Source organism: Falco punctatus, assembly GCF_963210335.1.
Source record: "Falco punctatus genome assembly, chromosome: 2".
Lineage (NCBI taxonomy): Eukaryota > Metazoa > Chordata > Aves > Falconiformes > Falconidae > Falco > Falco punctatus.
Window position 1 is genome coordinate 115,130,161 of NC_137581.1, and position 27,513 is coordinate 115,157,673.

Consider the following 27,513-nt stretch of genomic DNA (forward strand, 5'->3'; position numbering starts at 1 on the left):
AAATATCAGTTAAAATACTTTCCCTTTATTAGAATAAATCATATCTATGAATATATGGAAACAAGACATAAAAAAGCCACCTTGTGTCTAATTAGTACATGATACTTCTAGCTTGACAGAAAAATGTACAAACTGAGGGAAGAAGGCAGACACTTATTTGCCTTTATTTTTGATAGACCATAGCCTATCAACCTTGAACTATGGACTGAATTTCCAGAACCTCATTATTCCATTACCCTAGCTTGAAAAAAATATTTTTTTTTGCCCTCATTGATCTTCAATTACAGGATAAAAAGAATTGTTAGATAATTTTAGAACAGTCTAATTTTGAAAAATGGAGTTTGGAGTTTAATATTATGTATATATGAACTAGACATTGGATCGAGACCATTTGTTTTCCAGACAGCTTTGAGTTAATAAAATAAAATGATCATTTGTTTCTAAAGTGTAAAATACAATATTGGAAACTGGTTGAACAACTTGTCAGTGACTTACAGGATCGTACATCAGCTGTTTGCTATGCATAATAAGTTGGAATTTATGAGTCACTTAGATAATACACATTAATCTCCAAATACTTCAATACAATTATAGATCAAGTACATGATTTCGAAAGTGCTGCATGTATTATTTAAGATGATATGGAAAACACAAATTTAGAAATATTACTTTATATTCAGACAGAATAAGCACAAAGAAAATTCTTGCAAATGTAAATTAATTCAATGAAGAATGGGATTTAATTAACACTACAGCAAATCATAGAGTTTGCCATTAAATTCAGCAGAAAAGTTGTGACTAGTTATCCAAGTACTGTGGATGAAGGCAAAAGAGTTAAGCAAGAGTAGAGGAGACAACAGGAGAGTTCAGGAAACATCAGCTGAGCCAGGCCTCCCTTGCCAAGGGGTCATCTGTAACTGACTTCCAGTGAAACAGCTTTGGGACATTAGATCTAATCTTGCACATAGAGATTTCTTGGAAATACTTGCTTTAAAATTTCGGTTTTCAAATAGTAGTTTAGTGTACAAGATGACATTGTTATTCCAAGAAAAAAATATACAGTGATCAAATTGGTCTAATTTGCTGAATACATGCTTTTTAAAAAACTATTAAATCTATTTTTTTAAGCTTATTTTGTGTATTATAATTTTTTTTATTCAAATGCCTCTTCCTTTCACACATGTTTTCCTTGTAATAGTTCTGTGCATCACCTTCCTTCTCCTTTTGGCTATCATGACTCTACATGCAGGCAGCAAAATCAAGTGCTTTTATCTGGTGCAGTGTTTGCCAACTTCCATGTCACTTCAGCAAAGTGAAAACAACCAAGACAAAATATTCTGAATAGTTAGTCCTACACAGAATTAGTTGCAGTCACTCCAGAAGGTCAACAAAGTATGAAACTGATCTAAAATGGTTTTATTGAAAAAGTCCACTTTAGAACTTGTAGCCATGTCTTGAATATCTAATAATATCCCTGCTTAATTAAGTGAAGGTTTAAAGTAAAGTCTTAAATGAGGAGAAATAAAGAAAAAATATGCAGATTTAATGTGCAAAAAATCACTTCTCAATTGAAATTACAGACTTCAAGCTAGAGGAAATAATATTTAGCAGAAGTAGAGTGCCTTTTTTTTCTTCTTTTGCTTCTGGCCAACCAATACACTGGCCAGTCTTGACGCTGGTTGTCATCCCCTGCCTAATCTGTCAGACTAGGATTCGGACTAGATTAAGAAGGCTCACTTGTGATAGGGGTTGTTAAAGGCAACATGCATTTCTAAAATAATATTGAGTGCATATCCTGGCTACTCTGAACTTTTGAGAGGAGCAATCATTACTATTTGTTCATTGGAGACCCCGTATAAATTTTACCACAGTGGGAAAACATTTAAATATGTAACACAGATATGAAGATAGTAAACAGATGTCCCTCACTGTTAGTCTTGGCAGAAAAAGGTGAAAGTGTATTATTAGAAATATCTTGAATCTAACAGAACTGAAAATAAATGGACTTCTGAAGCTTAGGAAACTATGTAATTTTGAGTCTGCTCTCAACCTTATTCCAATGTGCATAACAATACCATTATTGTATATAAATGAAAACTATTTCCAAACTGTGAGCCTAAGGCAAATGCATATGGAAGAGTCACAGAAGTGGAAGGAGAAGGGTTGTTGAGTGTAATGAAGAAACTACATTTTAAGAAGCAAATGAATCGGAGCAACCTGCTACCAACATAATTGCTTTAAAGACCGCACAGCAAACATCAGCAGAATTGGCTTGTAATTTACCATGTCCTTCATTTTGAACATGCTCCCTAAAGGTTTGCGTGAAAGTCATGACATCTACAAACACAATTTGTTTCAGATTGACTAGCCATGATGAATGTCTTCTGTTACTACCCCAAACAAAACCACTCTTCTTGGCAAGAATGCAACAGAAGTCTTCATTTCACTTGCCATATACTGGGAACACCAGCATTGCGGTTGTTTTGTTGTTTTTGTTTTTTTTTTTTTTTCAAATGAAATAGCTTTTAGAAATGTTTAGGTAAGTTTTGAAAAGAGAAGGTTCCTAATGTAACTCTGAAGAATTTTGTAATTGTGGCAAAGGTTTCTAATTACTTAGGTCACCAGTTTATATCTGAAATATCTTGTACCCTACCCTAACCAGAATACTCAATAATGATAATTCTAACTATATATCATTCATTGTGAGAAAGTCCCAGCTAATTAAAATATGCTTGATTATCCTAACAGGACTCTAAGCTGAGTGGTGTGTAGATAGCACCAATAAGCTTATTCAACATTGCTGTTTAAAATTACCAAAGCTGATGAATAAACAACTCATTCTTAGGGGTCTTAATCATGTTGAATGCCCTTCACAGCTACTGACCACACCAGGAACAAACAAAATAATGGCATATGTCTTATCTCAGTGCTGTATGCCTACCAATTTATTTGTAACAATTATTTTACATTTTTCTCCACAAAAGCCCCTTTTACATATTGAAAAAAACCCCTACCCTATTATTATTAAATACACAATTGTTGCAGCATTTGGACATTGTATTTTAGTGACTACAGCTTAAATCAGAAACTTGCTGAAAATGCATGTCACAGACAAATTGCCAATGGTTATAAGTGTGCTATGCAATGAAAGAAACTATTATAAAAGCTGAAAGACCACACTGCTAAGTATATTATGGGAAAAATACTTTACAGTATTGATTAACCTCTTTCCCCTCCTCCTTCAAACTAGAATTTCATTTTGTTCTCCTCATCTTGCGTAACTTAAAGAAACATATCTTAAAGCCATGCATAATCTGACTAGCTTAATGGATGATACTGGTGAATGAGAAAAGAAAGCAAATGGAATCAGGTTGACTTTCACCGCAGTAAAGAAATGGCTGATCATCAGTAACTGCCGGCAGAAAAAGAACATATTTGCTAAAGAAAAATTCTAACTATTTAAAAAATCTTTGGGATATAAATCAACATTGTTTTAAACCCCATTTTTTCACCTAGGATTACCGTGTTGTAATCAAGCATACGTGTAAATAAACATGATCAAAAAGTAGTCTAAATGTACAGAGATGACCAGCAGATGAAAATCTATGGGTAACAACTACGCTGCACAAAGACCTTGCCTCAAAACTCTGAATTTTGGCAGACCTGAAGAGTGTTCAACAGAACATTAGTTGAACAAGTCTGAGAATTGAAATTTAGCATTTTTGTCTTGTGGTTTTCTTTGCAGCTGTAAATGCTCTGATTTATATACACACACTGGCATATATACACATATACATTCATATAGTTCAACAGACTGGCCTGAATATTCATTGCAGGATGCTGAATACCTTTTTTAAATGTATCATTTAAATATATTGTTCAGAAGCGGATTTTAAAAGGGAGCACACATCTCAAACTTTTTTTTTGTTTAGTAATCCCTCTTCCTGTCTTCGTGTCACATTCAGTATGGGCACAAACAGACAGTCCCTAGCCAGTAACCAACAAGTTAATGTTTCTTTTCAAATTTTTCACATAAATTAGCACCCAGAGCACTGTTCTGCACTGCTCCCATGACAGCACAGGGTTTGGTAGAACTATCAACACAGCTGTAGGTGTTAGGTAAACAATTGCCATAAATTTCTCATTTACTGTCATCTACGAAAATTTCATCATCTTTCTTCACGTGGCTTGAGCTCTGATGTGGCAATGTCTGATGGAGGTTGCTTTGTGAATGTTTCATAGCAGGCTTTTATGTGACCCACTATGCCATTTCAATAATTAGTAACTAGAAATAGCTGCTCCTTTAGATTTATAAACCATTAACATAAGCAGCTGGGAAGATGGTTCAAAGGGCTTCATCACATCATTATGAAAACAGAAGCTTTCTTGACGTTAAAGTTACAAAGGACAATCACATCTGTAGAGATCTGAGATTTAGGGAAAAGAAAAGCAAAGCTGACTTTTGATTAGGGTGAAAGTCAGATGTTACTGTGGGCAACAACTTAGGATAGGCGAACAGGGAACATCCCTGCCACCCCAGTGAGCATCCTGAAGCTCTACTGTCGTCAGTCAGAAGGACTAATCCTGATAAACTGTCCTGCCACTGAGATGCTTTTCAAACTGTCGGGTGAGGCTCTTAACAACTTACACAATCCCCATTGTGACTATAATGCTGTACATGCCATTAATTCATGGCATTGCATTCATGTTTATCCCTGGAAGACACACTGAAACCTTTCTACGCATTTCTCAGTTCCCACAGCTCTAAGAAAGTGGTAAGAGGTTGCTGTTGCTACACATCATCCAAACTGGGTTACAAATATCAGGAGCCACCTGTACTAGGAACAGTGAATTGGAATTTGGAAAATAACTTGGAAAAAGGAATTAGATGAAAGGCAATCCCTTTCAGACACTGGCAAGATTTTACAATCAGATTAGGAAATATCTTATCATCCAGGATATATCTGCCAGTGGCTCACATAAAATAAATATATTAGACAACGAAATCCTGCTAGATTTGCAGTTTCAGAATCTGCCTGAAAACTTCAGCTTGCCACAGGCTGCCAACACTAGATGGATGCAGCGGAACTAGACAGGTCTTTAATACAGTGACAGGGTGCGTGCCCACACAGGGTGACATCTCTCAAACCTCAAACTTTGTCCACTGGTAGCAGGTCTTTGATGTCTGGTCTGTGAGTGACTAGAGTCACTCACAAACTGCAGAACTGAGGGAGGAAATGAGATTTCTGGGATGCAATGGCAGAAGAGGTATTTCTCCAGTGTAAACTTTCCACCAATGCAGCAAAGACATGCGGAAGGAGCCCACGAATGGAACAACGCCTGCGAAGCATCCCATAGCTGGAGTGTGATCCTAGGGGGGACTTGCAGGTGAGCTGGGGGCTGCCAGCATGGGGGGACACGATGCAGTGAAGATGCAGACCGGACAATGGGGAAACTATTCAGTCAAAGAAATGCTACAGCTACGGAGTGCTGCTCTACAGCTACGGAGTGCTGCTCTACAGTGATGCAGATGAAATGGTGGACTGCAATGGAGCAGGCCACTCTGTATAATCACATACTCAGGGTATGTCTCATGACTTTACTCCCACTCTACGTAGTGTAACATTAAAACCCTCTCTGTTCTCAAGGAATACAACACATACATGTGAAGTGAGTGAATGTGTATGTGGACTGTTACTTGGAAATAGGAACTATTGTTTTAAGTTCTGTTTTGCTTAATTATTCATTATTTGCTGAATTATGCATGAAAAACCTCAAGTACTTCTGAATTTTCTTTAAGCAATGCAGACTCCAAGGCATGCTAAGAAAGTTATATAGTGAGGTGTCTTTTCCTTCCATTAGTCATAAGAGAAACATAAATCACAATTCAGAATATAATTCTCTGCTTCTTCACACAATGATTTAAAGTCGATTGGGTACAATTACTTCATACTCAGCATATTTACTGCTGTATAAAACTTTCTTGCACCCATAAAGAAAAGGGATCCAGGCACTTTTCTGAACAACAGTATTGTTAAACATGTTTTGATGAGGCTTTTTCTTGAAAACATGTTTTAGCTTTCAGTTGTTTACTTCAGCAGTGATTTGGGAAAGCACTTAATATGTGCTAATGTTCTTCCTTGAACAGGGACTTGGCTTAAGTGCTTTTCTGAGCAGAATCTCGCATTTATCTGTCCATTTATCTGAATTTAAAGTAGGCAATATTTGGTATCTCAAAACATTTTGAAACAAAGCTACACAAGAGTAGCATATAGCTTACTTTCCTCATCACTCCATCTGCAACATCTGTGGTTCCTAACACATCCCTACCCCATCCCTGTTTGCCACACTTTCTGGACAAAGACACAGCATGTGCTGTAATCATACAGGAACTATATATATTCTTTTTTTACTGACTAGCCAAAAGACAGGTTAAGTGGTCAGTCAGCTGGTATCTCTAGTCCAGTAAGTAAGCCTTACATAGCTGAACCTTGCTTTACAACTTGCAGACCCAGTCAACAGCTTGGTGACTCTAAGTGGTCATTTTTCACAATTCTGAGAGAACATAAGATCTGTGAAATTTTTTTCTCTTTTATCAAGAAAATGGCTAATGGGTTTACAGTTCCTTATGGTGCCTGACAGACAATGTCACTACAGAAACTTTGTTTCCTTATGAAGCCTGACGGGAAAAACCAAAAACGTGGATATTGAATTTATGAATACCTGTACAGAATTAGTAATGAAAAAAGTCATGAAAACCACCAAGTTCGTTTTATATGACTTAATATTTTTTCCCTAGTATTTATTAAGGTATGGTAATGGTTTAGTCATCAAATCTCAGCGAGGTTTAGGGGCTGCATTTCGCAAAGCCTTTTCAGAGTGTTGCTTTCCTTTTGTCTGCTTCTTGTCGTTGAGCTTCTTGTCATTATAGCTGAGCAGTATACTTAATCTTGTTAATGCTGGTGATTGCAGTGAGGAGGCAGTTAAGATTTTAATACTAGTGATGCTAGAGCTCTGTGCATAAAGATGAGCCCTAATCACTTTTGAATTAGTTCACTTCTGTCAGCAAATATTCTTCCTCTTCGGTGCTCTCACACTACTGTACTCACTAGCTGTGGTAGAATACAATTCACTTTCTGTGGATGCCCACGGTACTCTTTGCATTACTTTATTCAGCAAAATGCGAACAGCAATAATTTCTCCAAACGAGAGAAAAAACATTGAAGAACAAGTTAAGAATTTTGCATGTTTAAAGAAGAATCTGTTAATTTCACATAAACCATCAAAAAGAAAGAGCCACTAGAGGGAAGTAAATCCAATATACTCAAAGAATATAAAATGCTAGCTCCTCAGCTACTCTAAATTATTGTGGCTAACAGAATGGTCTGAATTTACAACAGCTGAAGATATTGTTCTATATTCTTAAAAAACGAAAGGACAATTTATTTATAGAGGTCTAGCACTTCATGCAGTGTGTATACCAAAAACATTAAAAGGGTATGTATGAAAAGATTACATATAAAAAGCCAGTATGAACATGGGATAAGTATGTTTTGTAGGTATAACTTATTATAGAGCTAGATCTTTCATATTAGATAAACATCAAAAGAGAAAATTGTTCTAAACCAATATGTCTGGACTTCAAGTAATGCAGTCCTTGTACACATTAGGATATTTTTGATTTGATGTCTTTGAATCCTTTTTTTATATGAGCATATGCAGAAACCTCAAACACCATGCAAAATTACTGTCCATTTCAGTATAATTAATATTATAAGGAAATATTGTAACAGTGAGTGTTCCGTTTGGTCATGTAGATATAAAAAAAAAAAAAAGCAATATAAAGGCAATTATTTAGTATTTTTGGAAAATACGGCAAAAGCAAAACTACAAATGGTTTACTAATAGCTGGCTAGCAATAAAAATAAAAAAGGTCACCATCCCTTTTATCTGAGAACAATGTGATTTACAAACATTAATAAAATCTCTGCAATGTTCTGAAGCTTTTGTTCTACAGCTTTCTTTTCTAAGGTTAGATATCCTAGCTTTCTCTGTATCACTTCTTATTTATGACTAAAAGTGACTCACAAAAAGTATTTATTGTCCTCTCAACAATTTCCATCAACAAAAACTTCATTAATTTTCTGCCATATTTTGTATGACATTATCTTTTTTTACCTCTAAATATATAGTTACCCTGCTTATGATTTTATAAAACTACACAGTTTGTAAAGCTTACAAAAATGGTTTTATCTTTATAACTACATTTTATAGATGCCTCCATTTCATTTATTACAATGCTTTCTCCTGCAAAGCTGTCTTTTTATATCCAAATAAAATGACAGATATTCCGGAAATCTGGTCTTAAATTCCCTGAAGCCCTTCCAACAACACTTTTAGTAATGTAAGAATTAGTATTGAGAACGCAAGCAGTCTACACTCTAGAGTTTACTGTCAGTGTGTCACAAATTATCAAAACATTGGTCCTTGCACTGCTTTGAGTAAACTGCAGTGAAAATCTATATCCTTAAACCAGGAACAGACAACAGCAAAAGACATTATTTTTTAAAAACCCACCACTTAAATACACACCACAAGCTGTGTTCACACAGCTGTTAGCCAGTTTGAAAACAAACTGTATCTCTGGTGACCTCCACCTGTGCACACTTGGTGACTTGCATTTAGTAACACGCAACAAAACATCTAAAAATAAGTACACCGAGGGGTAGTTCCGGGCATGGTGTTGTCTTCCATTAATGAGAAAGGAAAAGAGAGATACAGGTTCGTAACATGATACATAGCCTAAGAGCTTAAGGCAATTCTCAGTGCAAGGCATGTATCATTAGGCATCTTATATAATTAGCTCTTCTGTTACCATCATCACATGAATGGTGAGCGAGTAGTTTTCATGTTTTTTCTAATCCATTTTCATGAATATTATTAGTATTACCATCACTGCCATTATCATCATCATCACAGCAAGCTGTTAATTTTTGTATGCCCAAAGGCAAACAAGTCATTACTTACTCATCAACAAAACTACTTGTCCCAGATACACAGGTAAGCAGCTTTTTGCTAGACTGATCAGTGAAAGAACCCAGGGCCTTCCTACAAGTGGAACATAACAGGATCCTCCTGAACATTAGCACTTGTACTAAATACTCTCATATTATCAAAGGTCTTCTACTCAAAACGGTACTTGCGCCAGTTTGGTTCCTGTTCTACATTAAACACTTCAGCTACAGTTGCAATGTCACTGCACAGTAGGTGAAAAACATTTCTGGAACAAATGTCAGCAAGGGATAATTTTGAAATAACCTTCTCATCTACAGTAATACAAGGCAGAAGATAACACTGCTATACAGATTGCTTTGTTGGTAACCTATGATGCTGTTTTCTGGCATAGTAAGTATTTCTAAAGATGGAAAAGGAAAAAAGTTGCAGAAATGAACAAAAATATAGAGCTCTTAGTTTCCCATGTTTCTCATAAAGGTTGACCTTGGACATGAATTTGAACTGAAATGGGGGGAAGAAAAAGCTCAAAAACAATAATGCAAAGTGGACAATTAAAGGAACAAAACCGTCTGTCAGGATACCTCACCTAAGGAAATGGCTCACTCAAATGTTGAAATACCTTACAGTGAAGCATGATGTAGTACTACTATGAAACATGGATACTAAAGGAAGTAAGTGCACATTCATTTAACTTTTGAATTGTGAAATTGTAATGGATAACCTATGGTGTTTTACTCTTTCAAAAGTAAAATTGTAAGGAAAGACTTGGAAAAGCATCAGCGCCATCTCCAGTTCTGATGAACCACTGATACAGTTAGTCTCGGGTAGTTAAAGCTCGCAGTTCATTTTAAACAGGAAGGTACATTTTTGTGCCCTTTGTAATGGGGTCAAGGGCCAGCTGCCAAAAGCGTTTAATGCCCTCATCAGCAGAAGCTGACAGAAGCTGAAAGTCCTCACCAAAAGCACTTAAAAACATTTAACAATCTGCAAAACATCCTAACTTGCTGATCCAGACTTCCAAGAAACAAAACGATCTCCCTAACAAGTGCGTAGATGACAGGGGCACAGTAACAGACACACAGTGCAGGGACTTACCATCTTGGTCTGTGGTAACCGTGATAGCTGTGAACTGCTTGGGAGAGAAACTCAGCTCTGAGACCCCATTTGTGGCTTCTATTTCAAAGGTGTAGTTCACGTGTGCCACAAAGTCAAGCACTGTCACCGAGGAGTTGATGAGACCTGTGTGCCTGGGGATGAAACGGATACCTCCCCCACAAATCTCACACTGGCTGGCATCCGACCCACATTTCTTACAGATGACACTGTAAGTGAGATCTTTTCTTCCTCCGGTATCACTCGGGGGGCTCCATTCCAACATAAGAGCTGTTTCGTTAATGTTAAAAATGACATTCCTTGGAGCAGAAGGCGGCCCTGCAGAGAAGGAGGGGAAAGCCTGTTAAGTGACAGTTGTCTATTTTGGAGAAAAAAAGAAATCATGAAAAAAATACATTAATCTTAAGACAATTATTTGCAAAAAGATGCTAAAAGAATTATGTTTCAATTTAATGTAAAATTTAAAAATTATCTAAATACAATCTTTGAAAATTAAGCAGGAATAATAAATGCATGGGATCATAGAAAGCTGAATAATCTAAATAAATTAGAATTAATGCAGAAATAATTTAAGGCAACATGAAAATGACTTGCGAATGTCAAAGCTAGACTTGATAACACAAATTTGCACTAAATGTCTTGATCTTGTGGGATACTGGGGTAGAGTTTAACCACAAAATTTATTTCCTTATTTTATGTCTTGTAATGTAGGCTTTTCTGATACTTATAATCTTTGATGTTTTATAAGAGTCAAATTGAATAATAAATACCAGCTTTGGAAAAACTACAAGAAGTAAAATTGTTTGTACTAGTCCTGCAATGCCAGATATTTTTTCTATCCTTCACGGCTTTTCCCTGGGAATTTCTTTGCTGCTGTTCATTAGTAGCATTAGGTGGCAACAAGCCAAGACTATTAGGCACAAGAGACAGTTTACAAGTTGTTTTTTTTTCTTTCCCACCTGGCACCTCATCAGCATCAGTATAACAGTGAAGACATCAACCTTGCAAGCTAAAGGTCTAACAGGGTGGCTGCAAAGCAGGAGAAAAAATAATTCATGAAGACTCTGAGGAGGAATGCAAAGATAGTTGCAGCAGGCAGAGTACAGGAAAGCTCTCAGCTAGCAAGCAGGTGGTAAAACTGTGTACTGTGACCCATTTCCCATAGCTCCCACACTAGTCAAGTTATGTCCAACAAGTTTGAAGCTGTTCTGCTGACTTACTGTGTAGGATCATACGTAAATCACCTGAGGCTTTACGTATCAGCTTGCACAGCCTGATGGAAGAACTTTACCATCTGATGATTTTTCAGATAGCAATGAATGAAGGGGTGAAGGAAAGGCAGAAATTGTTAAATGAAGTCTGAATAATCTTATGTCAATTTCTTATTATATTCTTTTTCTTCCACTTAACATATTTCAACCAAGAACTTACAGACACATGGTTTTCAAAACCAATTTCTGTAGAGTCCCAAAATATGCCTATACAAATTATGTAAGAGACACAGATGTGGTAAAATGCAAGGCTTTATACTCCAGGTTTTCACATATGTAAGATGACTGTGGTAAACTTCACTGGCAAACTCTGGGTTTTTTTGAGCTGATTGAGTTAAACAAGCATTATATTCCAAGCTCTCAACATAAAATGACAGTGCATGTGGATTGCCTCGCCAATGGTTAGCAGAACTTTGAAAATTTTCAGCTTGCTTTGCAGCTTTCCATGATTTATACAACCTGCCTGCAAGACTTAAGTGTAAAGTTTTGACTGAGATGCTGTTCAAACTTTGAGTGAGCTTTTCACTACTTCAGGGCCTCTTAAGCCGGCTGAAAGACTATGTGAAACATTTGCAAATGACATCAGCCAATTCTCATCCAGAGTGTATTTTACTCAACAAATTGAGTGGCACAGTAAATGTGAGAGACTTAGATAATTAAAATACCATAATGTCCTTTATAAAACTTTTAAGACAATGAAAAAGGAACTAAACAAAGAAAAAAAATATTGATCAACACTTGCAAATTCCAGTTCTACAACTGGTAGCATGAGGACAAGACCTTGTGCCCAAAGGATGTCAGATAAATAAATGGTCAGATCTTTGCATTAGGGAGGAAAACAAAATATAAAAGCTCCTCCTGACATTTGACACACAAATCAGGTTCTCAAATTTTGGCAAAAAAACCCCAACAAACAAACAAAACAAAACTGTTATTAATTGTTGAAGATGACCCTGAATATTAAAATGGACTATACTTTAAAGTATAAATGGAATACTAAAAGTATAGATGTTTAAATGGAAAACATTATCTTACATTTTACTAATAAACTATGTAGTAGCAAAGATACAGTTGTACGTACACATAGCAGCAAGAATGAATATTAACTTCCATGAAGGAAAGACGCAATAATAGTTGCAGAAAGAAAGTCACTGTTCACTGATATTTGTGATTTTTAACTCATGCTGTTTGTTTACTTATGTGGCATAAATGTGAGTATAAAAGCTGGAATGCTTGTAAAGGGAAAAAAACTTTCTATGGTGTGGGAGGGATAACATGGACAAACAAAAAAATAATTAAGGAATTCTGTGAACTGTAGTTGAACATTTGAGCTGCTTTTTTTCTTTCTGGTATCCATTCGTAACTTTAAATAATGGAGACTGTGCTGTCATTAAAATGATTTTTTGGCCTGAAGTAAATGATGAGTTAGCTGCCAGTTTTCAAGCATTTGATAATTGAAATCTTTGAGAGTTTTATATTGCTTTGGATTTTTTTAGTGGACAAGAAAGTAGAAAATATTTTGTATGTGTATTTATTTTTACATCTATCTGTGCAGAGTTCATAGCAGCCAAAAAGCCCTGGACTGTAAAGACCAGTTATTTTGCAGTGTATCAAGGAATCATTTAGCTGAACAGTATGTGTCTTATTTGTACTGAAGATCGATATTTCTGGAACCTGTCAGATGAAAATTGTATTTGTAATTTGCAATTTTTATGGTTACAGAGAATATTTTGAGTATTTCCTTCCTGCTCTTTGACTGTGACCTTGTGCTAAGTCTAACACTGAAGCATTTGAAATACTGTAGTAAGTATTTATAAATGCAACTAGTTAACAAAGGCTATTTATGTTATATCATTTTCCAACAGTATGGAAAACAGAGGCAGGTACAGCCTTGAAAATACTGATGTGGTCCAAAAGCCCCTACAGCCTTAGAGTGTCTCAGATTTACAAATCCCAAAAGTTCCCATAAAATTACTGGGAGGCTGATGGTTCTAGTTACTCTGGAGAACAGTCCTGAGATCAAAATAAACTCAAACTACCACAGATTATGTCAGCATCAGTTATTATTTACATGCAGAATACATGAATAATTATGTTTCCTCTAAAAACATGCTGTGAGAATTGAATAATGACTGGTCTTAACAAATTCCCACTGTTAAAACCAATGAGGAGCTTTAGAAATATGGAGGATGAGCTTTAATTGCACTTACGTATGTGCATAACTAAGCGGATCAGTAATCCCCTTGAAATAATTGGTAATACTCATGCACTTAAAACTAAGCATGTGTGTAATTGCTAGAAGGATTGGAACCAATGTTTCAAAACTGGCTTAAATTTAATCTTACATAAACTATAGCTATCAAGACAATGGGTCCTCACAGCTGAGTTTTTTTGTTACTTCATCAACTTTGGTGGGCCAAAACAGGAATCAATCTGAATCAGGGCAACAGGAGAGCTTTGTCTGGCTTTGCCAATTCTAAATTTCTATCAGATTTTTGTTGTACTATATGTAGATGGCATCAGTAGAAGAACCAACACAGTAAGTAAAAAATATTTTTTTAAAGAAAGTGTATTTTATTTGTACTAGAGAGTGAAGGTCCTTATATTCATGATTTGGGAGTTAACTGTAAGAGATAACATGAATTATTGTACATTCATATTTCAATGAACAGGGAAAATATTATCAATTATGTTAAGAGGTTTCTGAAAGTATGTGACTGTCCGCCTGCAAATACGGAAAAAAACCTCAGACACACTTCATACTCAAGGCCCCTCATGCCAATTTGCACAACGATTAAATAGCTTTTTAATTGCTGTTAAATTATGCCAGTTAAACTGCGATTTCATGCAAATATTAAGCTGTAATGACATGCAGTGAATCATTTACTAAGATTTAGAACTTGGAACAAAGAGAGACAATTAATTCTAATCCTCAGATTCAGTTAAATTATGTGTCACTGGGCTTTTATGAATGTGGCCTGATTGCTTTGTTATCATTTATAAATTATACAAAGATTATTTGACACATTGGAAAAACTTGGCAGTAATAACCCTTCTGCAGACTTCTGTGTGCAAAGCTCTCAGGGATTTCCTTACATTGATTTTTAAAGAAAACAAGTATATTGGTGAAACTGATGGATCCTTTCCTCACAGAAAAATTCACGACTTTGGATTTTATGCAAAAGAATAAAACACAGTTCACATGGATAAGCATTAAAAAAAAATAATGCAGCTCTTCTGTTTCTTAGATGAAATGCAGCCCAAGTTGTGAGTGGTGTCTTTTGCTTCATTTACAAATTAAAATGTAAGATGTATTTCTACGCCCTCTGTGGAGTAGATGGGCATTGATGTTTTGCAGAGAAGCATGCCCGCTCCAAAAGCAACAGAGCTGAGTTTATGCCTCATTTTGGTTTGCCTGCCCTCTCCCTCTGTGAAGGTGAAGTGTATTTTGCCCTTTATGGAAGGAGAGAGGAGCAAACCCAGTGCTGCAGAAGCCTAGTGAGGGCAATGCAATATGTTAAACACTACAGTGATGACTGTCTGGCAAAAACTATTGCTTTTTAAGTGAGAACTGCCCATTACCAACTATTGGACGCTCAGAAGTGTGTGTTATTTGAGTACTGAATTTACAGTGGAAGGGCAAAAATTAACCATCGACTTCTGAGAATACTCAGGATCAGCATCTTGCTGTGCCTTGTGAATTCATAATTGCTTTTTTAAATCCATACATACATGTAGCATAAATAAGTGTCACTTGATGTAGAATGCTGTATCACATGTCTTCCTTTTCAGAATCACTTATTCTGTGAGGCAGGCAGGAAGAATGGAAGCCAGTGAATACAAACCAATACTTCAAGTCTGAGTGCAACGATAAATTGCGAACAAATATATATATATAAAATAACAATAGAGGTAGTAAAGTGGAAGGATTCAAGCTCATTGCTTGATTTTGATGATGGAGTAGTGTTGACTTAAAAATAGAGGATATAGTTTGTGACAGAGATTATTGAACAGAGTTTAAGTTTGTTGGGTTCAAAATCATTTAAGCATAACATGTAAAGAGATGCATTCAGACTCAGACACTCAATATAAGCCTGCCTGCCTCTGACCTTGAAAAGATGGATCAATTTATCCAATTACATTATGGTGGGAAATGTTAGTTTATGTACAGAGTAATCAGACAGGGGATTAGGTATGATGCTATTTGTTGCTCACTGTGTATGCAGAGAGATCACTGATAGAGTACTCGTATATGGTAAAGAAATACAATAAGGAGAAAGAGTAGCAGCAAGAGATTGGTAAGAAGTGCCAATCAAACAAAAAAAAAAACCTAGGAGAAAGAGATTAGCAATATATCCTAATCTAACTTTCATTCCCTTTATTAAAATTAGATTTCTTTGCTTTTCTGCAAAGTGCACACTCTTACAAAATACAGTTACATGAAATAAAAATGGGAACTGTACAATTTTGGAAAAGCATACAGTAGGCACTTTCACAGAATTAATGAAATTAGATTAGAAGCTCTTGAAAAAAGTGGATGCTTGAAGCTAAACTCTTAATTTCATAGTCTCTTAAATCAAGGTCTTTATTTTCCATAATGCTGCATATGCAAGTTTTCCAGTACTCAGGAAAAATTTGAGTGAGGAATACTGTCTAACCCTATACAGGAATGGAATAAAATACACGCATATTGCTTTGCAGGATTTGGGGAAGCAAATACAATAGGTATGAATTCAGTTGGTTCAAGATGTTTGAATATAAATAAATTTGTAAGGGAGATCCACTATTCATTCTGAGTTCAATTGAAGAACAACTCTAAAAAAATCACAAGAAAATTGTCTAATCTCTTACTTCACATCTCACATGTCAGGATACAAATTTGCAAATAAACACAAAAAAATGAAGATCTGCCCCAAAAGTGGTTATGCAGAAACAGCATTTTCTTACTGCAGTCTTTTCTCTCTATTTAGTCAAATTGGCTATTTTTCCCCCTAACTTTTCAACTCTCTTTGTTACAGTAAAGCATGACAGTTTGGAAGGAACAATCTAAATTCTACTCATATCTACCTTTGTTTATTAAATCTAAATTAGCCACATCTGCACAGACCTACCGAAGGCAGTAAGGTTGTATTTATGACAGAAACATAATTTTAATAACTGAGAGCATAATTTGAAAGCAGCGGGGCTAAAGATATCACTTAGGGAATAATTTGGCCTGCAGATTCTTCATTACTGATGATGTGCAAGATAAGAATGCAGTCTGCCTGTCAAGAGTCTCAGTGTCATTTGCAGAGCTGACAATTAGTGAAATAATCATCATTGTAGGTGTAAGATGAATACATCTGCTGTTACAGTCAATGAAGTACTGATACTTTGCTGTCTAGGCTGAATGACAGGCAATATATGGTGGCACTGAACCAAGAGCAAGGCAGAAACTAGAACATGGTTCACCGTCTCCATTATTTATTTCTCCCAACCTGGGGTGAGGTGGGGCACTGGTACCTCTGTTGCGGTTGATTTCTTCCCTGCCTCCACTCACTCAGTTGCTTTGGCTGACATCCTCGGCAGGAATGGAGAGGTCTGGCAGTCAGTCTTCCCTGACAGTTTTTGGCCAAAGCAGCTCTTCACACCCTGCTTTTTTTTTTTTTTTTTTTTTTTGTGAAAGCACCGGGATGTTGTAGGCAGCAGCTCCCTGATGCCACAGGGCCCTCATGCTCCTCCCTACCTTATCGATACTAATGGGTAGCAGGGTTTACAATTGTGCCCTGAAAGACAATTATGGAAACATAATGCCATGTATGAGTAATTTTTTCAGAGATGAACTGTCTTTTGGAGATGAAAAATCAATGACTTATAAATAATGTGGAACCGCATCTGCATAATGCATGAGTGAAACCATCGTTCGAAGCATGAGGCTGTCAAGAGCGCCTGGGATGTGTGTTAGTTCTGTGGGTACGTTTTTAATGGCCTGTGCTTGGGGCACTCATTTGAGTGGAATTATTTGTAATCATCATTCTCCTATGGGAAGTCTGGAACAACAGTGTTTATTCCCTCATATATTTTGTGCAAATAGGCCTATGTGCTTTGCTCCAGAGTGAGCTGGCAGCAGACTGTGTGCATTGGATTGGGGTGCCTCTCCAAACCCCATGTCCCTTAAGTAACTAGAGGCTTCTGTTGTAGATATTTCACCTCTGAAAACCTTATGGTTAGACAACTTTGTGCTAAGTGCCTTGGATCTGGGGAATGCCATTTTTGGCGAACATCACTCCCATTTAGTGGATGCATGTCTTGGTCCACATAATGACCTCAGGATTACAGAGTGCCTACGACTTTGTAAATCAGCTCCAAATCACCTGGTATATTCACAGTTTGTCCAGTACAGTGCCATCTGAAGAGACCTCCTGAAGCACAGGAAGTAGTTCAATTCTACTAGTAGTAGTAGCTGTTCAATTACGTCAGCTCTGTTATTTTTACACGGTGCTGCCTTACGCAGTGTAAACATAACAAAATTACGGCTACACACTAATGGTTATTGCAAGAGTACTTTGTTTTTATATTTTTATCTCCAGCTTTTTGTACACTTAGTCTGTTAAAATATTCCATGCACTTAATATATAAATTTTTTATAACTATTTTAACAAGAGGACGGTGGCATAAAATATACTAGAATCAAATCCTTCACCAAAAGAGCTAAAAAAATGCTACACAGAAAATTAGGTATGTTAAGAGTTTTTCAAACTGATTTTAGTAATCTCTATTAAATAATAGAATTTCATATGTAAATATAGGATTTCACCCATGGATTTTTAAATTTTTAAATGCTGCTCTTTGCTCCCAGATATAGTAGCTTCATGATCAATAAATGAATCCCAGTGAGTAATGAACTACATATGAACCTCTACGAGAAATATTTTATTACATGAGAAGAAAATTTGTGCTGTATGTTTCTAGACATGAGCACACTGATCAAAGTAATAAAAATCTCTTCTCAGTCAGAATTTCTGCCCCTAGATTGATGCGCATCAGTTTTGTCTTAATGACAAATTTAGGTTATTCAAAAATCACAATTGTCAAAAAATCTAAATAATTTTCATTATTACAGTTGTATAAAAGGAAATAACTCTTTGTTGGATATATCTTTTTTTCTTTTTCTAATTTTCTTGTGTTTTTATAGAGAGTTTAGTTTTTATTCAGTTCTGTTGGGATGATATTGCCTTATAATTTTCATTTAAATCTGGAGAGACAGAAAAGTGTCATATCTTTTTTTTCTTTATGTGACTGGTTTTTGAAAATTTTTGTACAAGTGGATTTTTATGTATTTAAAATACACACTGGTAGTTAAAACTCAACATTGTTATCCATATGACAATGCTTACAAACATTCTATTCTCTCTCAGAACTATACACTAAAAAGTCACCAACCTAAGAAACGTGTTTTTAGTGATATCTAGAGTAAATAGAAGTACACTGTTTGAAGTTTGATTTTAAAAAAATCTTTTGGTTATCTTACATGGAGTTCTTCACTGAATGTACAAACTCATGTCCTTTTTTAAAAATATAAAAATAAATAAATGAGGCTCAAGAGATTAAAATTGCAGACACTGGTACTGATCAGACTTACGGGTACATGCCATAGTTGGTGGGTCCTTCTCGGCTCTGAAGTAACCTTTCTCACACTGACAGACAGAAGTTGCTTCTAAGTAAGTCAAACTGTGTGGAGGGCACTTGGAGCACTTTACATTTCCAGCAAATGCTTTGTAGAATCCAGGCCTGCAAGCTGCAAACAAGAAAATAAATTTCATTAATAGAAGCAAGGTTTGGTCATAAGTAAAGCTGTTCCATGCAGTTATAATGCTATTTTGATCATACAGTTCTTCACGGTTTTTATTATAGTATATGGACTTAAAAAAAAAAAAAAATAGATCTGTTCTTGGTATATAATAGGAAATCATTAAAAGAGACAGCTTCCAAATTTAAAGATAGTCCTCACTGCTACTTGAAATTCTTATCTAGCAAGTTTCACTAGTACCACTAAACAAAAGCACATTATCTATGTTTTATATCAGTTCCACCTGTTAATAAGAAAGAGGTAACTTCTTATCCCCCAAAGCTATTTATATAGCTTCCTTATTTAAGTAATGGAGTCTTGCAATGCTTAGTATGTTTACCCTCACAATGCCTTGATGAGACAAGGATGACATCCCTATTCATAGATGGGTCTGACTTGCCTACAGCCCCTTGAGAAGACTCTGCAAGAAGGGTCACATCAGCTGGGTCCTCTGCACCCTGTTGGCACAAGAGCCTGGGAGGTGGTGCCGTAACCACCTTCAGACGCAGGGAGGAGATGCCAATACCCTCTAGCATGAACTACTGCAAGCTGGAGGCTACTCTTAATTGTGGCAGGAAACAACCTGGACAGTAGCTGCTGTAGGGATGGGGGATGCTGCGGTGCTCAGAGCTCGCTGCATCCTCAGTTACTTAGAGCAAAGGTCCCTGTCATTAGCCACAGCACCACCTTACCTGCCTTTTGTTAGCCTTTAAAGCAGAAACAATTCTTCAAAATAAACCCTATCATAAACCTGCCAGGTTTGCATTCTGAAATATTATTTTAAAACTATCCTCAGACTTCAGCACACATGTATAAACAGAGATTTCTTTCTTTCTCCTGCCAGTTACCACATTTACGTATGCCAGCATGTATTGCAGTTACTGTCTTCAGGCTTCCCAATCTGAAAACAGAACTGAAACAAATGAAAGAGCAACTCAAACATGTACAGACTGTACAAACTCATACTCCTTCTAACTGCTCTAGCAGTACGATGGAAACCGTTGCTATAATTATCATGTGGCTTTTTATCATTTTGACATATTCAAGACTATTTTCTTTACATTGCTAGAGGAACTAGGCAGTGCTTCCTTCTCTTGTAGTAAGACCAAATAAGAATATTAAAATGAGGTGTTCTTTAAAAAGTACGCAAAAGTACGCATTTTATGGATTCACTGAAAGTTCATATTAAGTTAATTACTGAAAAGTATTAACTCCTAGACAACATATACACAGATCATTTTTGCTTCTGATTCCAAAAGACTCACATGATATAAAAACAGTTTCACTAGTAGCTGAAGGAAAAAAGAGTGAAAAATGGGACTGGAAAAGGTAACAGTTGATTGCCTATCAGAATCCAAGAGCCAATTTTTCAAATGTAATTTTAAAGAGCTTAATTTTGACCCAACAATTTCAGCAGTTCTCCTCCCAGTATGTGCTTCTGACTTTGCTGAATAGGGAGGAATCCTGCCTTGCTGTCACTGACCAGGAAAAAAACCAAAGTATTTCTGGTGTTAGAGATAAGAGGGGTGGGAACAGCAGGAATTTTTCCCTTGAAAGAAGGCTACTGGTCTGATACAACTGTGATTATAGTGAGTGGTAATTTTCTACTGATTGGAGACAGCAGGTTTGGTGCATGAAAGACAGCAGCATTGTAGATATAGGCTGTAGGCACTGACTCCTCTTAGGTTGATGGAAGGTTGGAAGAGATGAGGTAAAGCAAAATTGGGGAAGGGTGTTACACTTACCTGCTTCTTTTTCCTTTTCTCATGCCCGAATTCTTATCTAAGGATGGCTACTAAATTCTTGCTTTTAGTAGCCACCTTTCATACACGTGGTGTAATATGAAGAAGTTTGTGATGAAAAAGTTGGCAATTTCAAGTTAGTTTCAGTCAAAGCAAAATATGTGCTCTTTAAAATCTTTATTACTTCTGAAATTCATGGTTGTCAGTTCTGAAATCATTCTGTCTTCTCTTCTATCCCCCAAAATGACAAACCACTTTGGATCAAAAGAAACAGCATTCTCTTTCAAGAGAAATATTTTGTTTAAACTTCAAGCAATTCACTATTCCAAACTAAAACTCAAGGAGGAGATTAATTTCCAATTTTAAATAGTAAATGTTTTATTCTGAAATGGTATGTTGTAATGTATTTAAAGCAACTATGGGTTTGATATAGTATGTCTCAAAAGAAAGCACATATATGCTCATGGAAAAGATGGCGGGGGGGAGGGGGGAATGGATGACCCTTTTACTTCTTTTGAAGCCAACCCAAATATGTTTAACCTTTAATCCAGGTATGCACCACAAATTTTGAAACAGAGGAAGACACTCAGGGAAGCTCTCCTATGGATGAGTTTACAAAGGTATTGATAACCCACTCCCCATCCAAATGTATAATCACACAACCATGATTATTCGATACTTTCAAATAAAACCCCAGCCATCTATATACAAGATAAAATAACACAAGCTGAAAACCCCTAAATGGTCACAAGCTTGGGATAACTCACCTCTGGATAACTCATTGCTGATTGCCAACATTCAAGGTGAAAGAAAATAAACTGTTACTTTATCAAAATCAATAAATACGTAGCACAAGTATGAAATACAGTACTTCAGCTGCCCTACATATCTAAGCTTAGACTCTGCTAACAGATACTGCGTTTCAGTAGCACAATTAACAAAAACAATTGCTAAAGCTACCATTTTCCACAGAAAATCTGCAAGCACTACAGTTACTACCCTGGTTTATAAAAGCTCATTTAGGAAATGCCTCGATTGCTATGACTTCAGACATACGTCTGCCTCTGAAGAAAAAAAAAATAATCTCTGTTCCTTTGGTTTTAGGTGTATTCAGGTAGCTGAAGACTCTATTAGACCACTGTAAATCAACTGCAGCTCACAGCAATTCCAATTGAATTTTACAGCAAATTTGCACAAAGGAGGCAACAGTATATGCATTCCATTGTAATTTCTGATATATACATAATATTTTGTAAACTGGGGTTAGCAAATGTTCTGATATGAGAGCTCAGATTGCATTAATGCATGTAAATCACTGTGTGTGACTGCAGGTTGCGATATCAAGCATTAGACATATTCAACTTCAAGAGTTCTAAAGTCACATGCTATCTAAAATAAGGATTAGGATATGACTTGTAAAGGGATTAATCAATAGGCTTACTTACATGCTTAACATTAACCAAGTTCCTCAGATTTTGCCTAGCTTCCTATTTTTTCCATTGTTTATTCTCCTGTGGTGGTTTCAGCCACACAAAATTACTTAGTACACAAATTGCTTGATGGGCAAATCAGAAACTCAGTAACTTTTAATTATAAATGGGTTGTGGTTTTGTATTTGGAGAAGGAAAAAAGGTCATCTTTCCAGTGCAAAATTGCACCCTATGTAAATATATGACAAGTAAGTTAAAGGTTTGTTCCAGATGTTTATGTATGCAGAAATTTTCATTTTGTATGGGTTGATGAATCAGTATTTTCAGTGTTTCTCACAAAATTTTCTTCACTTAGCTAATAGTTATTGCATCTATTGTTTTCACAAATTATTTGTGCATAAGTTAGTGCAAACTAAAATTTTAACTATGAAAAGCTACTGTCTGAAAAAGCTTCTAAAGATGACTATTCAAAAATCTGAAGTTTTTATCATTGTTACCAGAGTATTTTTTTCTACCTTCCAGATCACTGGCAGGCATTTTATTTTCCCTAACATTATCTAACAAAAGTGACTTTGAGAGTTACTAATTATACAAACTGTATGATATGTGACTTTTGTAAAGCCTGGGGGATGATAATATATTGTCTTAATTGTTAAATAATTAGCAGGGTATCTGAATGAACAATTCAAAGACACTAAAGTTTTCTCCAATGAAATACCAGGGATCAGTCAGAGAAGCACTGATAAGTTAATTTGCTTCACAAAAGATAACACCATCTATAAACATGCTTTACTACAGCTGTATCAGGATTTGGCTACAAGGTTTTTAAACTCTAGAGACTTTTTAATTAATACTATTTTCCTTATTTAATGATTAATATATGGCATTTAGTTTTGCTTGTATTATACATAGGTGCATCTGAAGAGAAATTTAACGCTATGCAAAGCTGCGGTGAACTCCTAAAAGCAAGCAGTTCGTTGCTTGCCAGCCTCCCAGCCTGGGCAGGGAGTGGAAGGAGGCATTTAATCAAGGAGCTGCAACACGGTTTAGCCTCATTGGCGTTATATGCAGAGCTACTGAAGTGGAAAAACTTTTGAAGTGCACTGTATAGTTACTGTCTCAAATGTGATATGACCTTAGCTGTTGCCAATAGCTAAGCCTGCAGTGCAAGATGCTGTGGGAAGCCACGCTTCCCCATGCCCAGCTGCACGGCCCGCCTATGGCCGTCAGCACCCCAAGGGCCCCCAGCGCACCCCCCTGCAGGGCTTTGGCAGGGGGCTCAGAGGCAGCGGAGCTGAGTGTGTCCCCATCCAGCTGGGACCATAGGGAAAGCCACCCTGACAGAGCGGTGCTGAGGCCCCCCCCACTTGTTGCGGCACAATCAAACTATTAGGCTGCTACAAGGCTTTACCGTCAGTCAGGTTCTGCTGTCTGTGCTGTACCTCCTTCCTCCAGAGGCCAGGCCATACTGCTCCCCCTCCATCTAAGCCCCTCTCCCTCAAGCCTCAGGGCTATTTAACCACTTAGCAGGAACGAGCTACAGCTGCACATCACCCATGTCAACCAACCCACTGCCGCTGAGGCAAGGCCACATCTGCATGTTATCAGTGCTGATCAACCCACTGCCTCCATTCCTCTACACCCACTGACTGTGGTAGTGAGGGAAGGGGTTAAAGAAATTTTAGTAGCTCTGTTACCTAGATTGTTGTTGATAATGCTTTGTTTTACTAACCATTGGGTAAATTAACTGAAGCAAGGAGTCTACAGTCCCCCCCCTCCCCGAGGGACAGTTCATGATGAGAACTAGCTAAAACCAACTCTATAGTTTGGATTAAGACCAAGGAACAACTGAGCTGGCGCAAAAAGAGAAGGTAAAAAGTTCAGAGCGAGGGAGACTACCAAGCCTTCATCCCCACCACCCCCACGACCACCCCCAAAAGGCACCAGGCAAGGGCAGTTGGGAGGGACTTATGGAAATGACTTCTCAGAACTAATTTTAATATTCAGAGGAGACAGGTCATGAATATGTATAGGTGTATTTGGAAACCTTATGTATATGGACATTTGATTGTATAAATTGAGGCAAGTTGTTGCCCCTGGCGTACACGGCTTTGTGCTGCCCAACGCTGAATAAACATACCTACTTTACAATCTGATAAAATTGCGGAGTCTGATTCCGCAGGTCAGTAGCTGCTTTTGGCTGAGGGCTCGGTCCCTGGCAGGTCCATGACTCCGCCATGGCACAGCCCTGCCCAGCCTCAGGCCCTGCCCAGCCACCCGCGGGCCAACACCGTGCCCCAGCCCGCCACCAAAGGCCCGTGGTGGTGGGACAGGCCCTGCCCACCGCTTCCATCGCTGCTGGCGCCCTGACCACCTCAAATAGCTGGATATATAATCTAGGAAGTGCAGAGAGCGCCATACTGCAGTGAGATCCAGCCGGCAAACCAGGCACACATCCAACGGCAGGAGGGCAGCTGGGGGTGGCCCGTGTGAGGGCTGGCGGCCGCGGGCCTGCTCTCCGGCAGGATTCACGCAGCCAGGAGCCACGGTTTCATCTCCTGATGGAGGAGACAGGATTTTTAAAGATCTTTTGAATCTCCCAGTCCAGTAAATAAGGTCTCGGCCCAATTACTACAACATGGAGTTGCGGGCTCTCTTGCAGAAGAGTCTTTACTGCTTGAGGCTGTTATGGCCATTAATTTCTTCCTCAGCCTGCAGGGTTTATAATGTTAAGACGCAAAATCCAGAGAATGCAAACATGGTGGTCATCTTAGTGGTCATAAACCTCGTTGCTTTAAAAAGAAAAAAAAAAAAGAAAAAAGGAGCATTTTCACTCCTCTGTGGGAGTGTGTCACTGGGAAAGAAACAAGCCAATTCCAGTTCTCAGCTGTTTCAGTTTTACAACATCTGAATCGACTGTTCTAAAGGCAGTTGAAGTAAGGGGAGGCCACAGGAAACTTTGGAGCAACTTTTAGGCATGTCTGACACTGTTGGTCTGTGTGTGGGAAGGTATTTCTCATGCAAATAGGATTTTTATGGCTTGCTGAGGACTCATCGATCAAATTAAAATACAGAACACTCTGTTGTCATTTACAATGAATGGCAACCATCAGTAGCTGTGGAAGAGGTGTTTTAATCTTTCTGAAACGCATAATTTGCTATGCTTTTCCACCTCATGCATTTTTTGAAATTGCTTACCGAAACTCACTAATGCACTATGAGACTGACATCTTTCATATTTGTTATATTCTGTCAATATATAATTATTCCAGTTTTAAAGTTCTCTTACCCCTCTGGTGCCTGATCACTATAAAAAGGGCAGTCCAATAAGGTCTCTTCTAATCTACCACTGTGCAGAAACAAGGAACTATAATATTATTTTAAACAATTTATAGTTTAGTAAAAGTGTCTAGGAAAGAACAAATCAAATAAGTGTATAGAAAAGAACAAGAGAAAAGAATGTAACAGAAGATGCACTTTTTATATTACAAAAGGCAGTATATGATCACAAAGTCAAGATTAGGATATTACAGGACCTGGACAATGAAGCTATGAGGACAACTTTTGATTGTGAGTACTAGCTGATTAAATAATTCCATGTCTTTTCTTTTGTCACATGATCCTTGTTTTATTCAGGTCATAACTGTGAGAAAAGAGAGTGGAATCATTTTGGGTCATGTTCAAACCAGCAGTGAGACTGTGCAGAAGGAGCTGCAAGAAACATGAGGCATCACAAAGGACCCATTGCAGAAAGACTGGCTGTGACAGATTATGAATTATGGAACATGCTGGTTAGTTGAAACCAGAAGAATAAAAGACATGGTGTATCAAGAAAGCAAGGCTCTAGTTTGGTTCAGTTCCTACAGATGGTAAGAAGGGGAAAACAGGAACCCCTAGGAAACTTAGTGACAAAATGACCCAACTTTTGGGGACAATAAACTGTTTTTCCTTTTTTGTTTGTAATAAAATTGATGGATTATATTTCCATGTGCTTCGGCATACGCTTAAATGCATCTGTGTTCGTACGCTCCAGTCAATCTCTTCTCTTGCCAGTGTCTTCTGCTCTCTTATATTTCTGTTCTTTGAGGTGAAGACAAAGAAGAGCACTATGCACACCCTTGACTTTACAGAGGAACAAGGGAGAAGAAAGAAAAAGATGCAGGTATAAGGCTGCTTCCTCAAACATACTATATAATGAAGATAGGTAAATTTCATTAATTTTTCTTTCTCTTTGTGATAATTCCTTTTTCCCCCCAGTGATTTATTTTCTCATTCTCGTATTTCAATGTGCTATTGAGGTTGTTTATTGAATTGATTAGAACAAATGACAGAAGATAATTGGTATGTTTCAAACAGTATTTTCAGTTCATATCAGTGCAGTTTTTCTCTCTATAAAACATTAGTTGAAATACAGTAACTTGAGCAATGATTCAGGTCACACACCACGTTTTTAAAGAATTTGTGGTTTATCCAAAAAATTCACACAGACAAGGAGAACAGTCAATTATATTAATTTTATCACTGCCTGTCATACTAGATAAAATTCAATAGATCATCAAAGAGCTGGGGTCTGTACTACACAGCACAGGTGAATAGTATTCTGCACTTCTTAAGGTACTTTGTCAACTACTTTCAAAGACTTTTAAGTTGGCAGCTAAAGACTTCTGATAACAACAAAGAGAAACATTTTGTTTGCAACAGAGGTGACTCAAATTGCTTTGCAGCGTGAAAACAAGCTATCTTATTAAATTTCGCTTTTCACATATGGAGTAATAATTGCCCAGTGACTTAAGATGCTTTTAATATTGCTGCTGGAGACTATCGTTGCCTAGTTATAGAAGGATTTTCAATGACCTGGCAGGAAGACTCTCTATATTCTAGCTTCCCCTTAACTTACAGGCAAGATGGAGGCAAGTGACAATGTACTAATAATACATGTACCTGCTGCTCTTTTTTTTTGTTAATCACAAGCAGGATACTTTCATAGGTTGCCTACCCATTGCAATTGTCACATTATTTACAGATTTCTCCTGTAGGTGTACATTATATATTGTTAGCCTCCTCTTTAAAAAATCTTGACTAAGGATTCATTTTTATATTTTCAAGAAAAAAGA

At 37.1% G+C, this 27,513-nt stretch overlaps 1 protein-coding gene across 5 annotated transcripts in view; it reads right to left on the reverse strand.

Moving 5' to 3' along the window:
• Positions 1-27,513, reverse strand: part of EPHA6 (EPH receptor A6) — a 564,169-nt gene that overhangs the window by 232,383 nt on the left and 304,273 nt on the right. For all 5 annotated transcript variants that reach the window (XM_080374572.1, XM_080374573.1, XM_080374576.1 and 2 more), the window contains 2 exons: positions 19,021-19,176; positions 10,111-10,446 (listed from right to left, as the gene is read on the reverse strand). In XM_080374572.1, the coding sequence (XP_080230698.1) occupies positions 10,111-10,446; positions 19,021-19,176 (492 nt within the window). The remainder of the gene's footprint in view (positions 1-10,110; positions 10,447-19,020; positions 19,177-27,513) is intronic.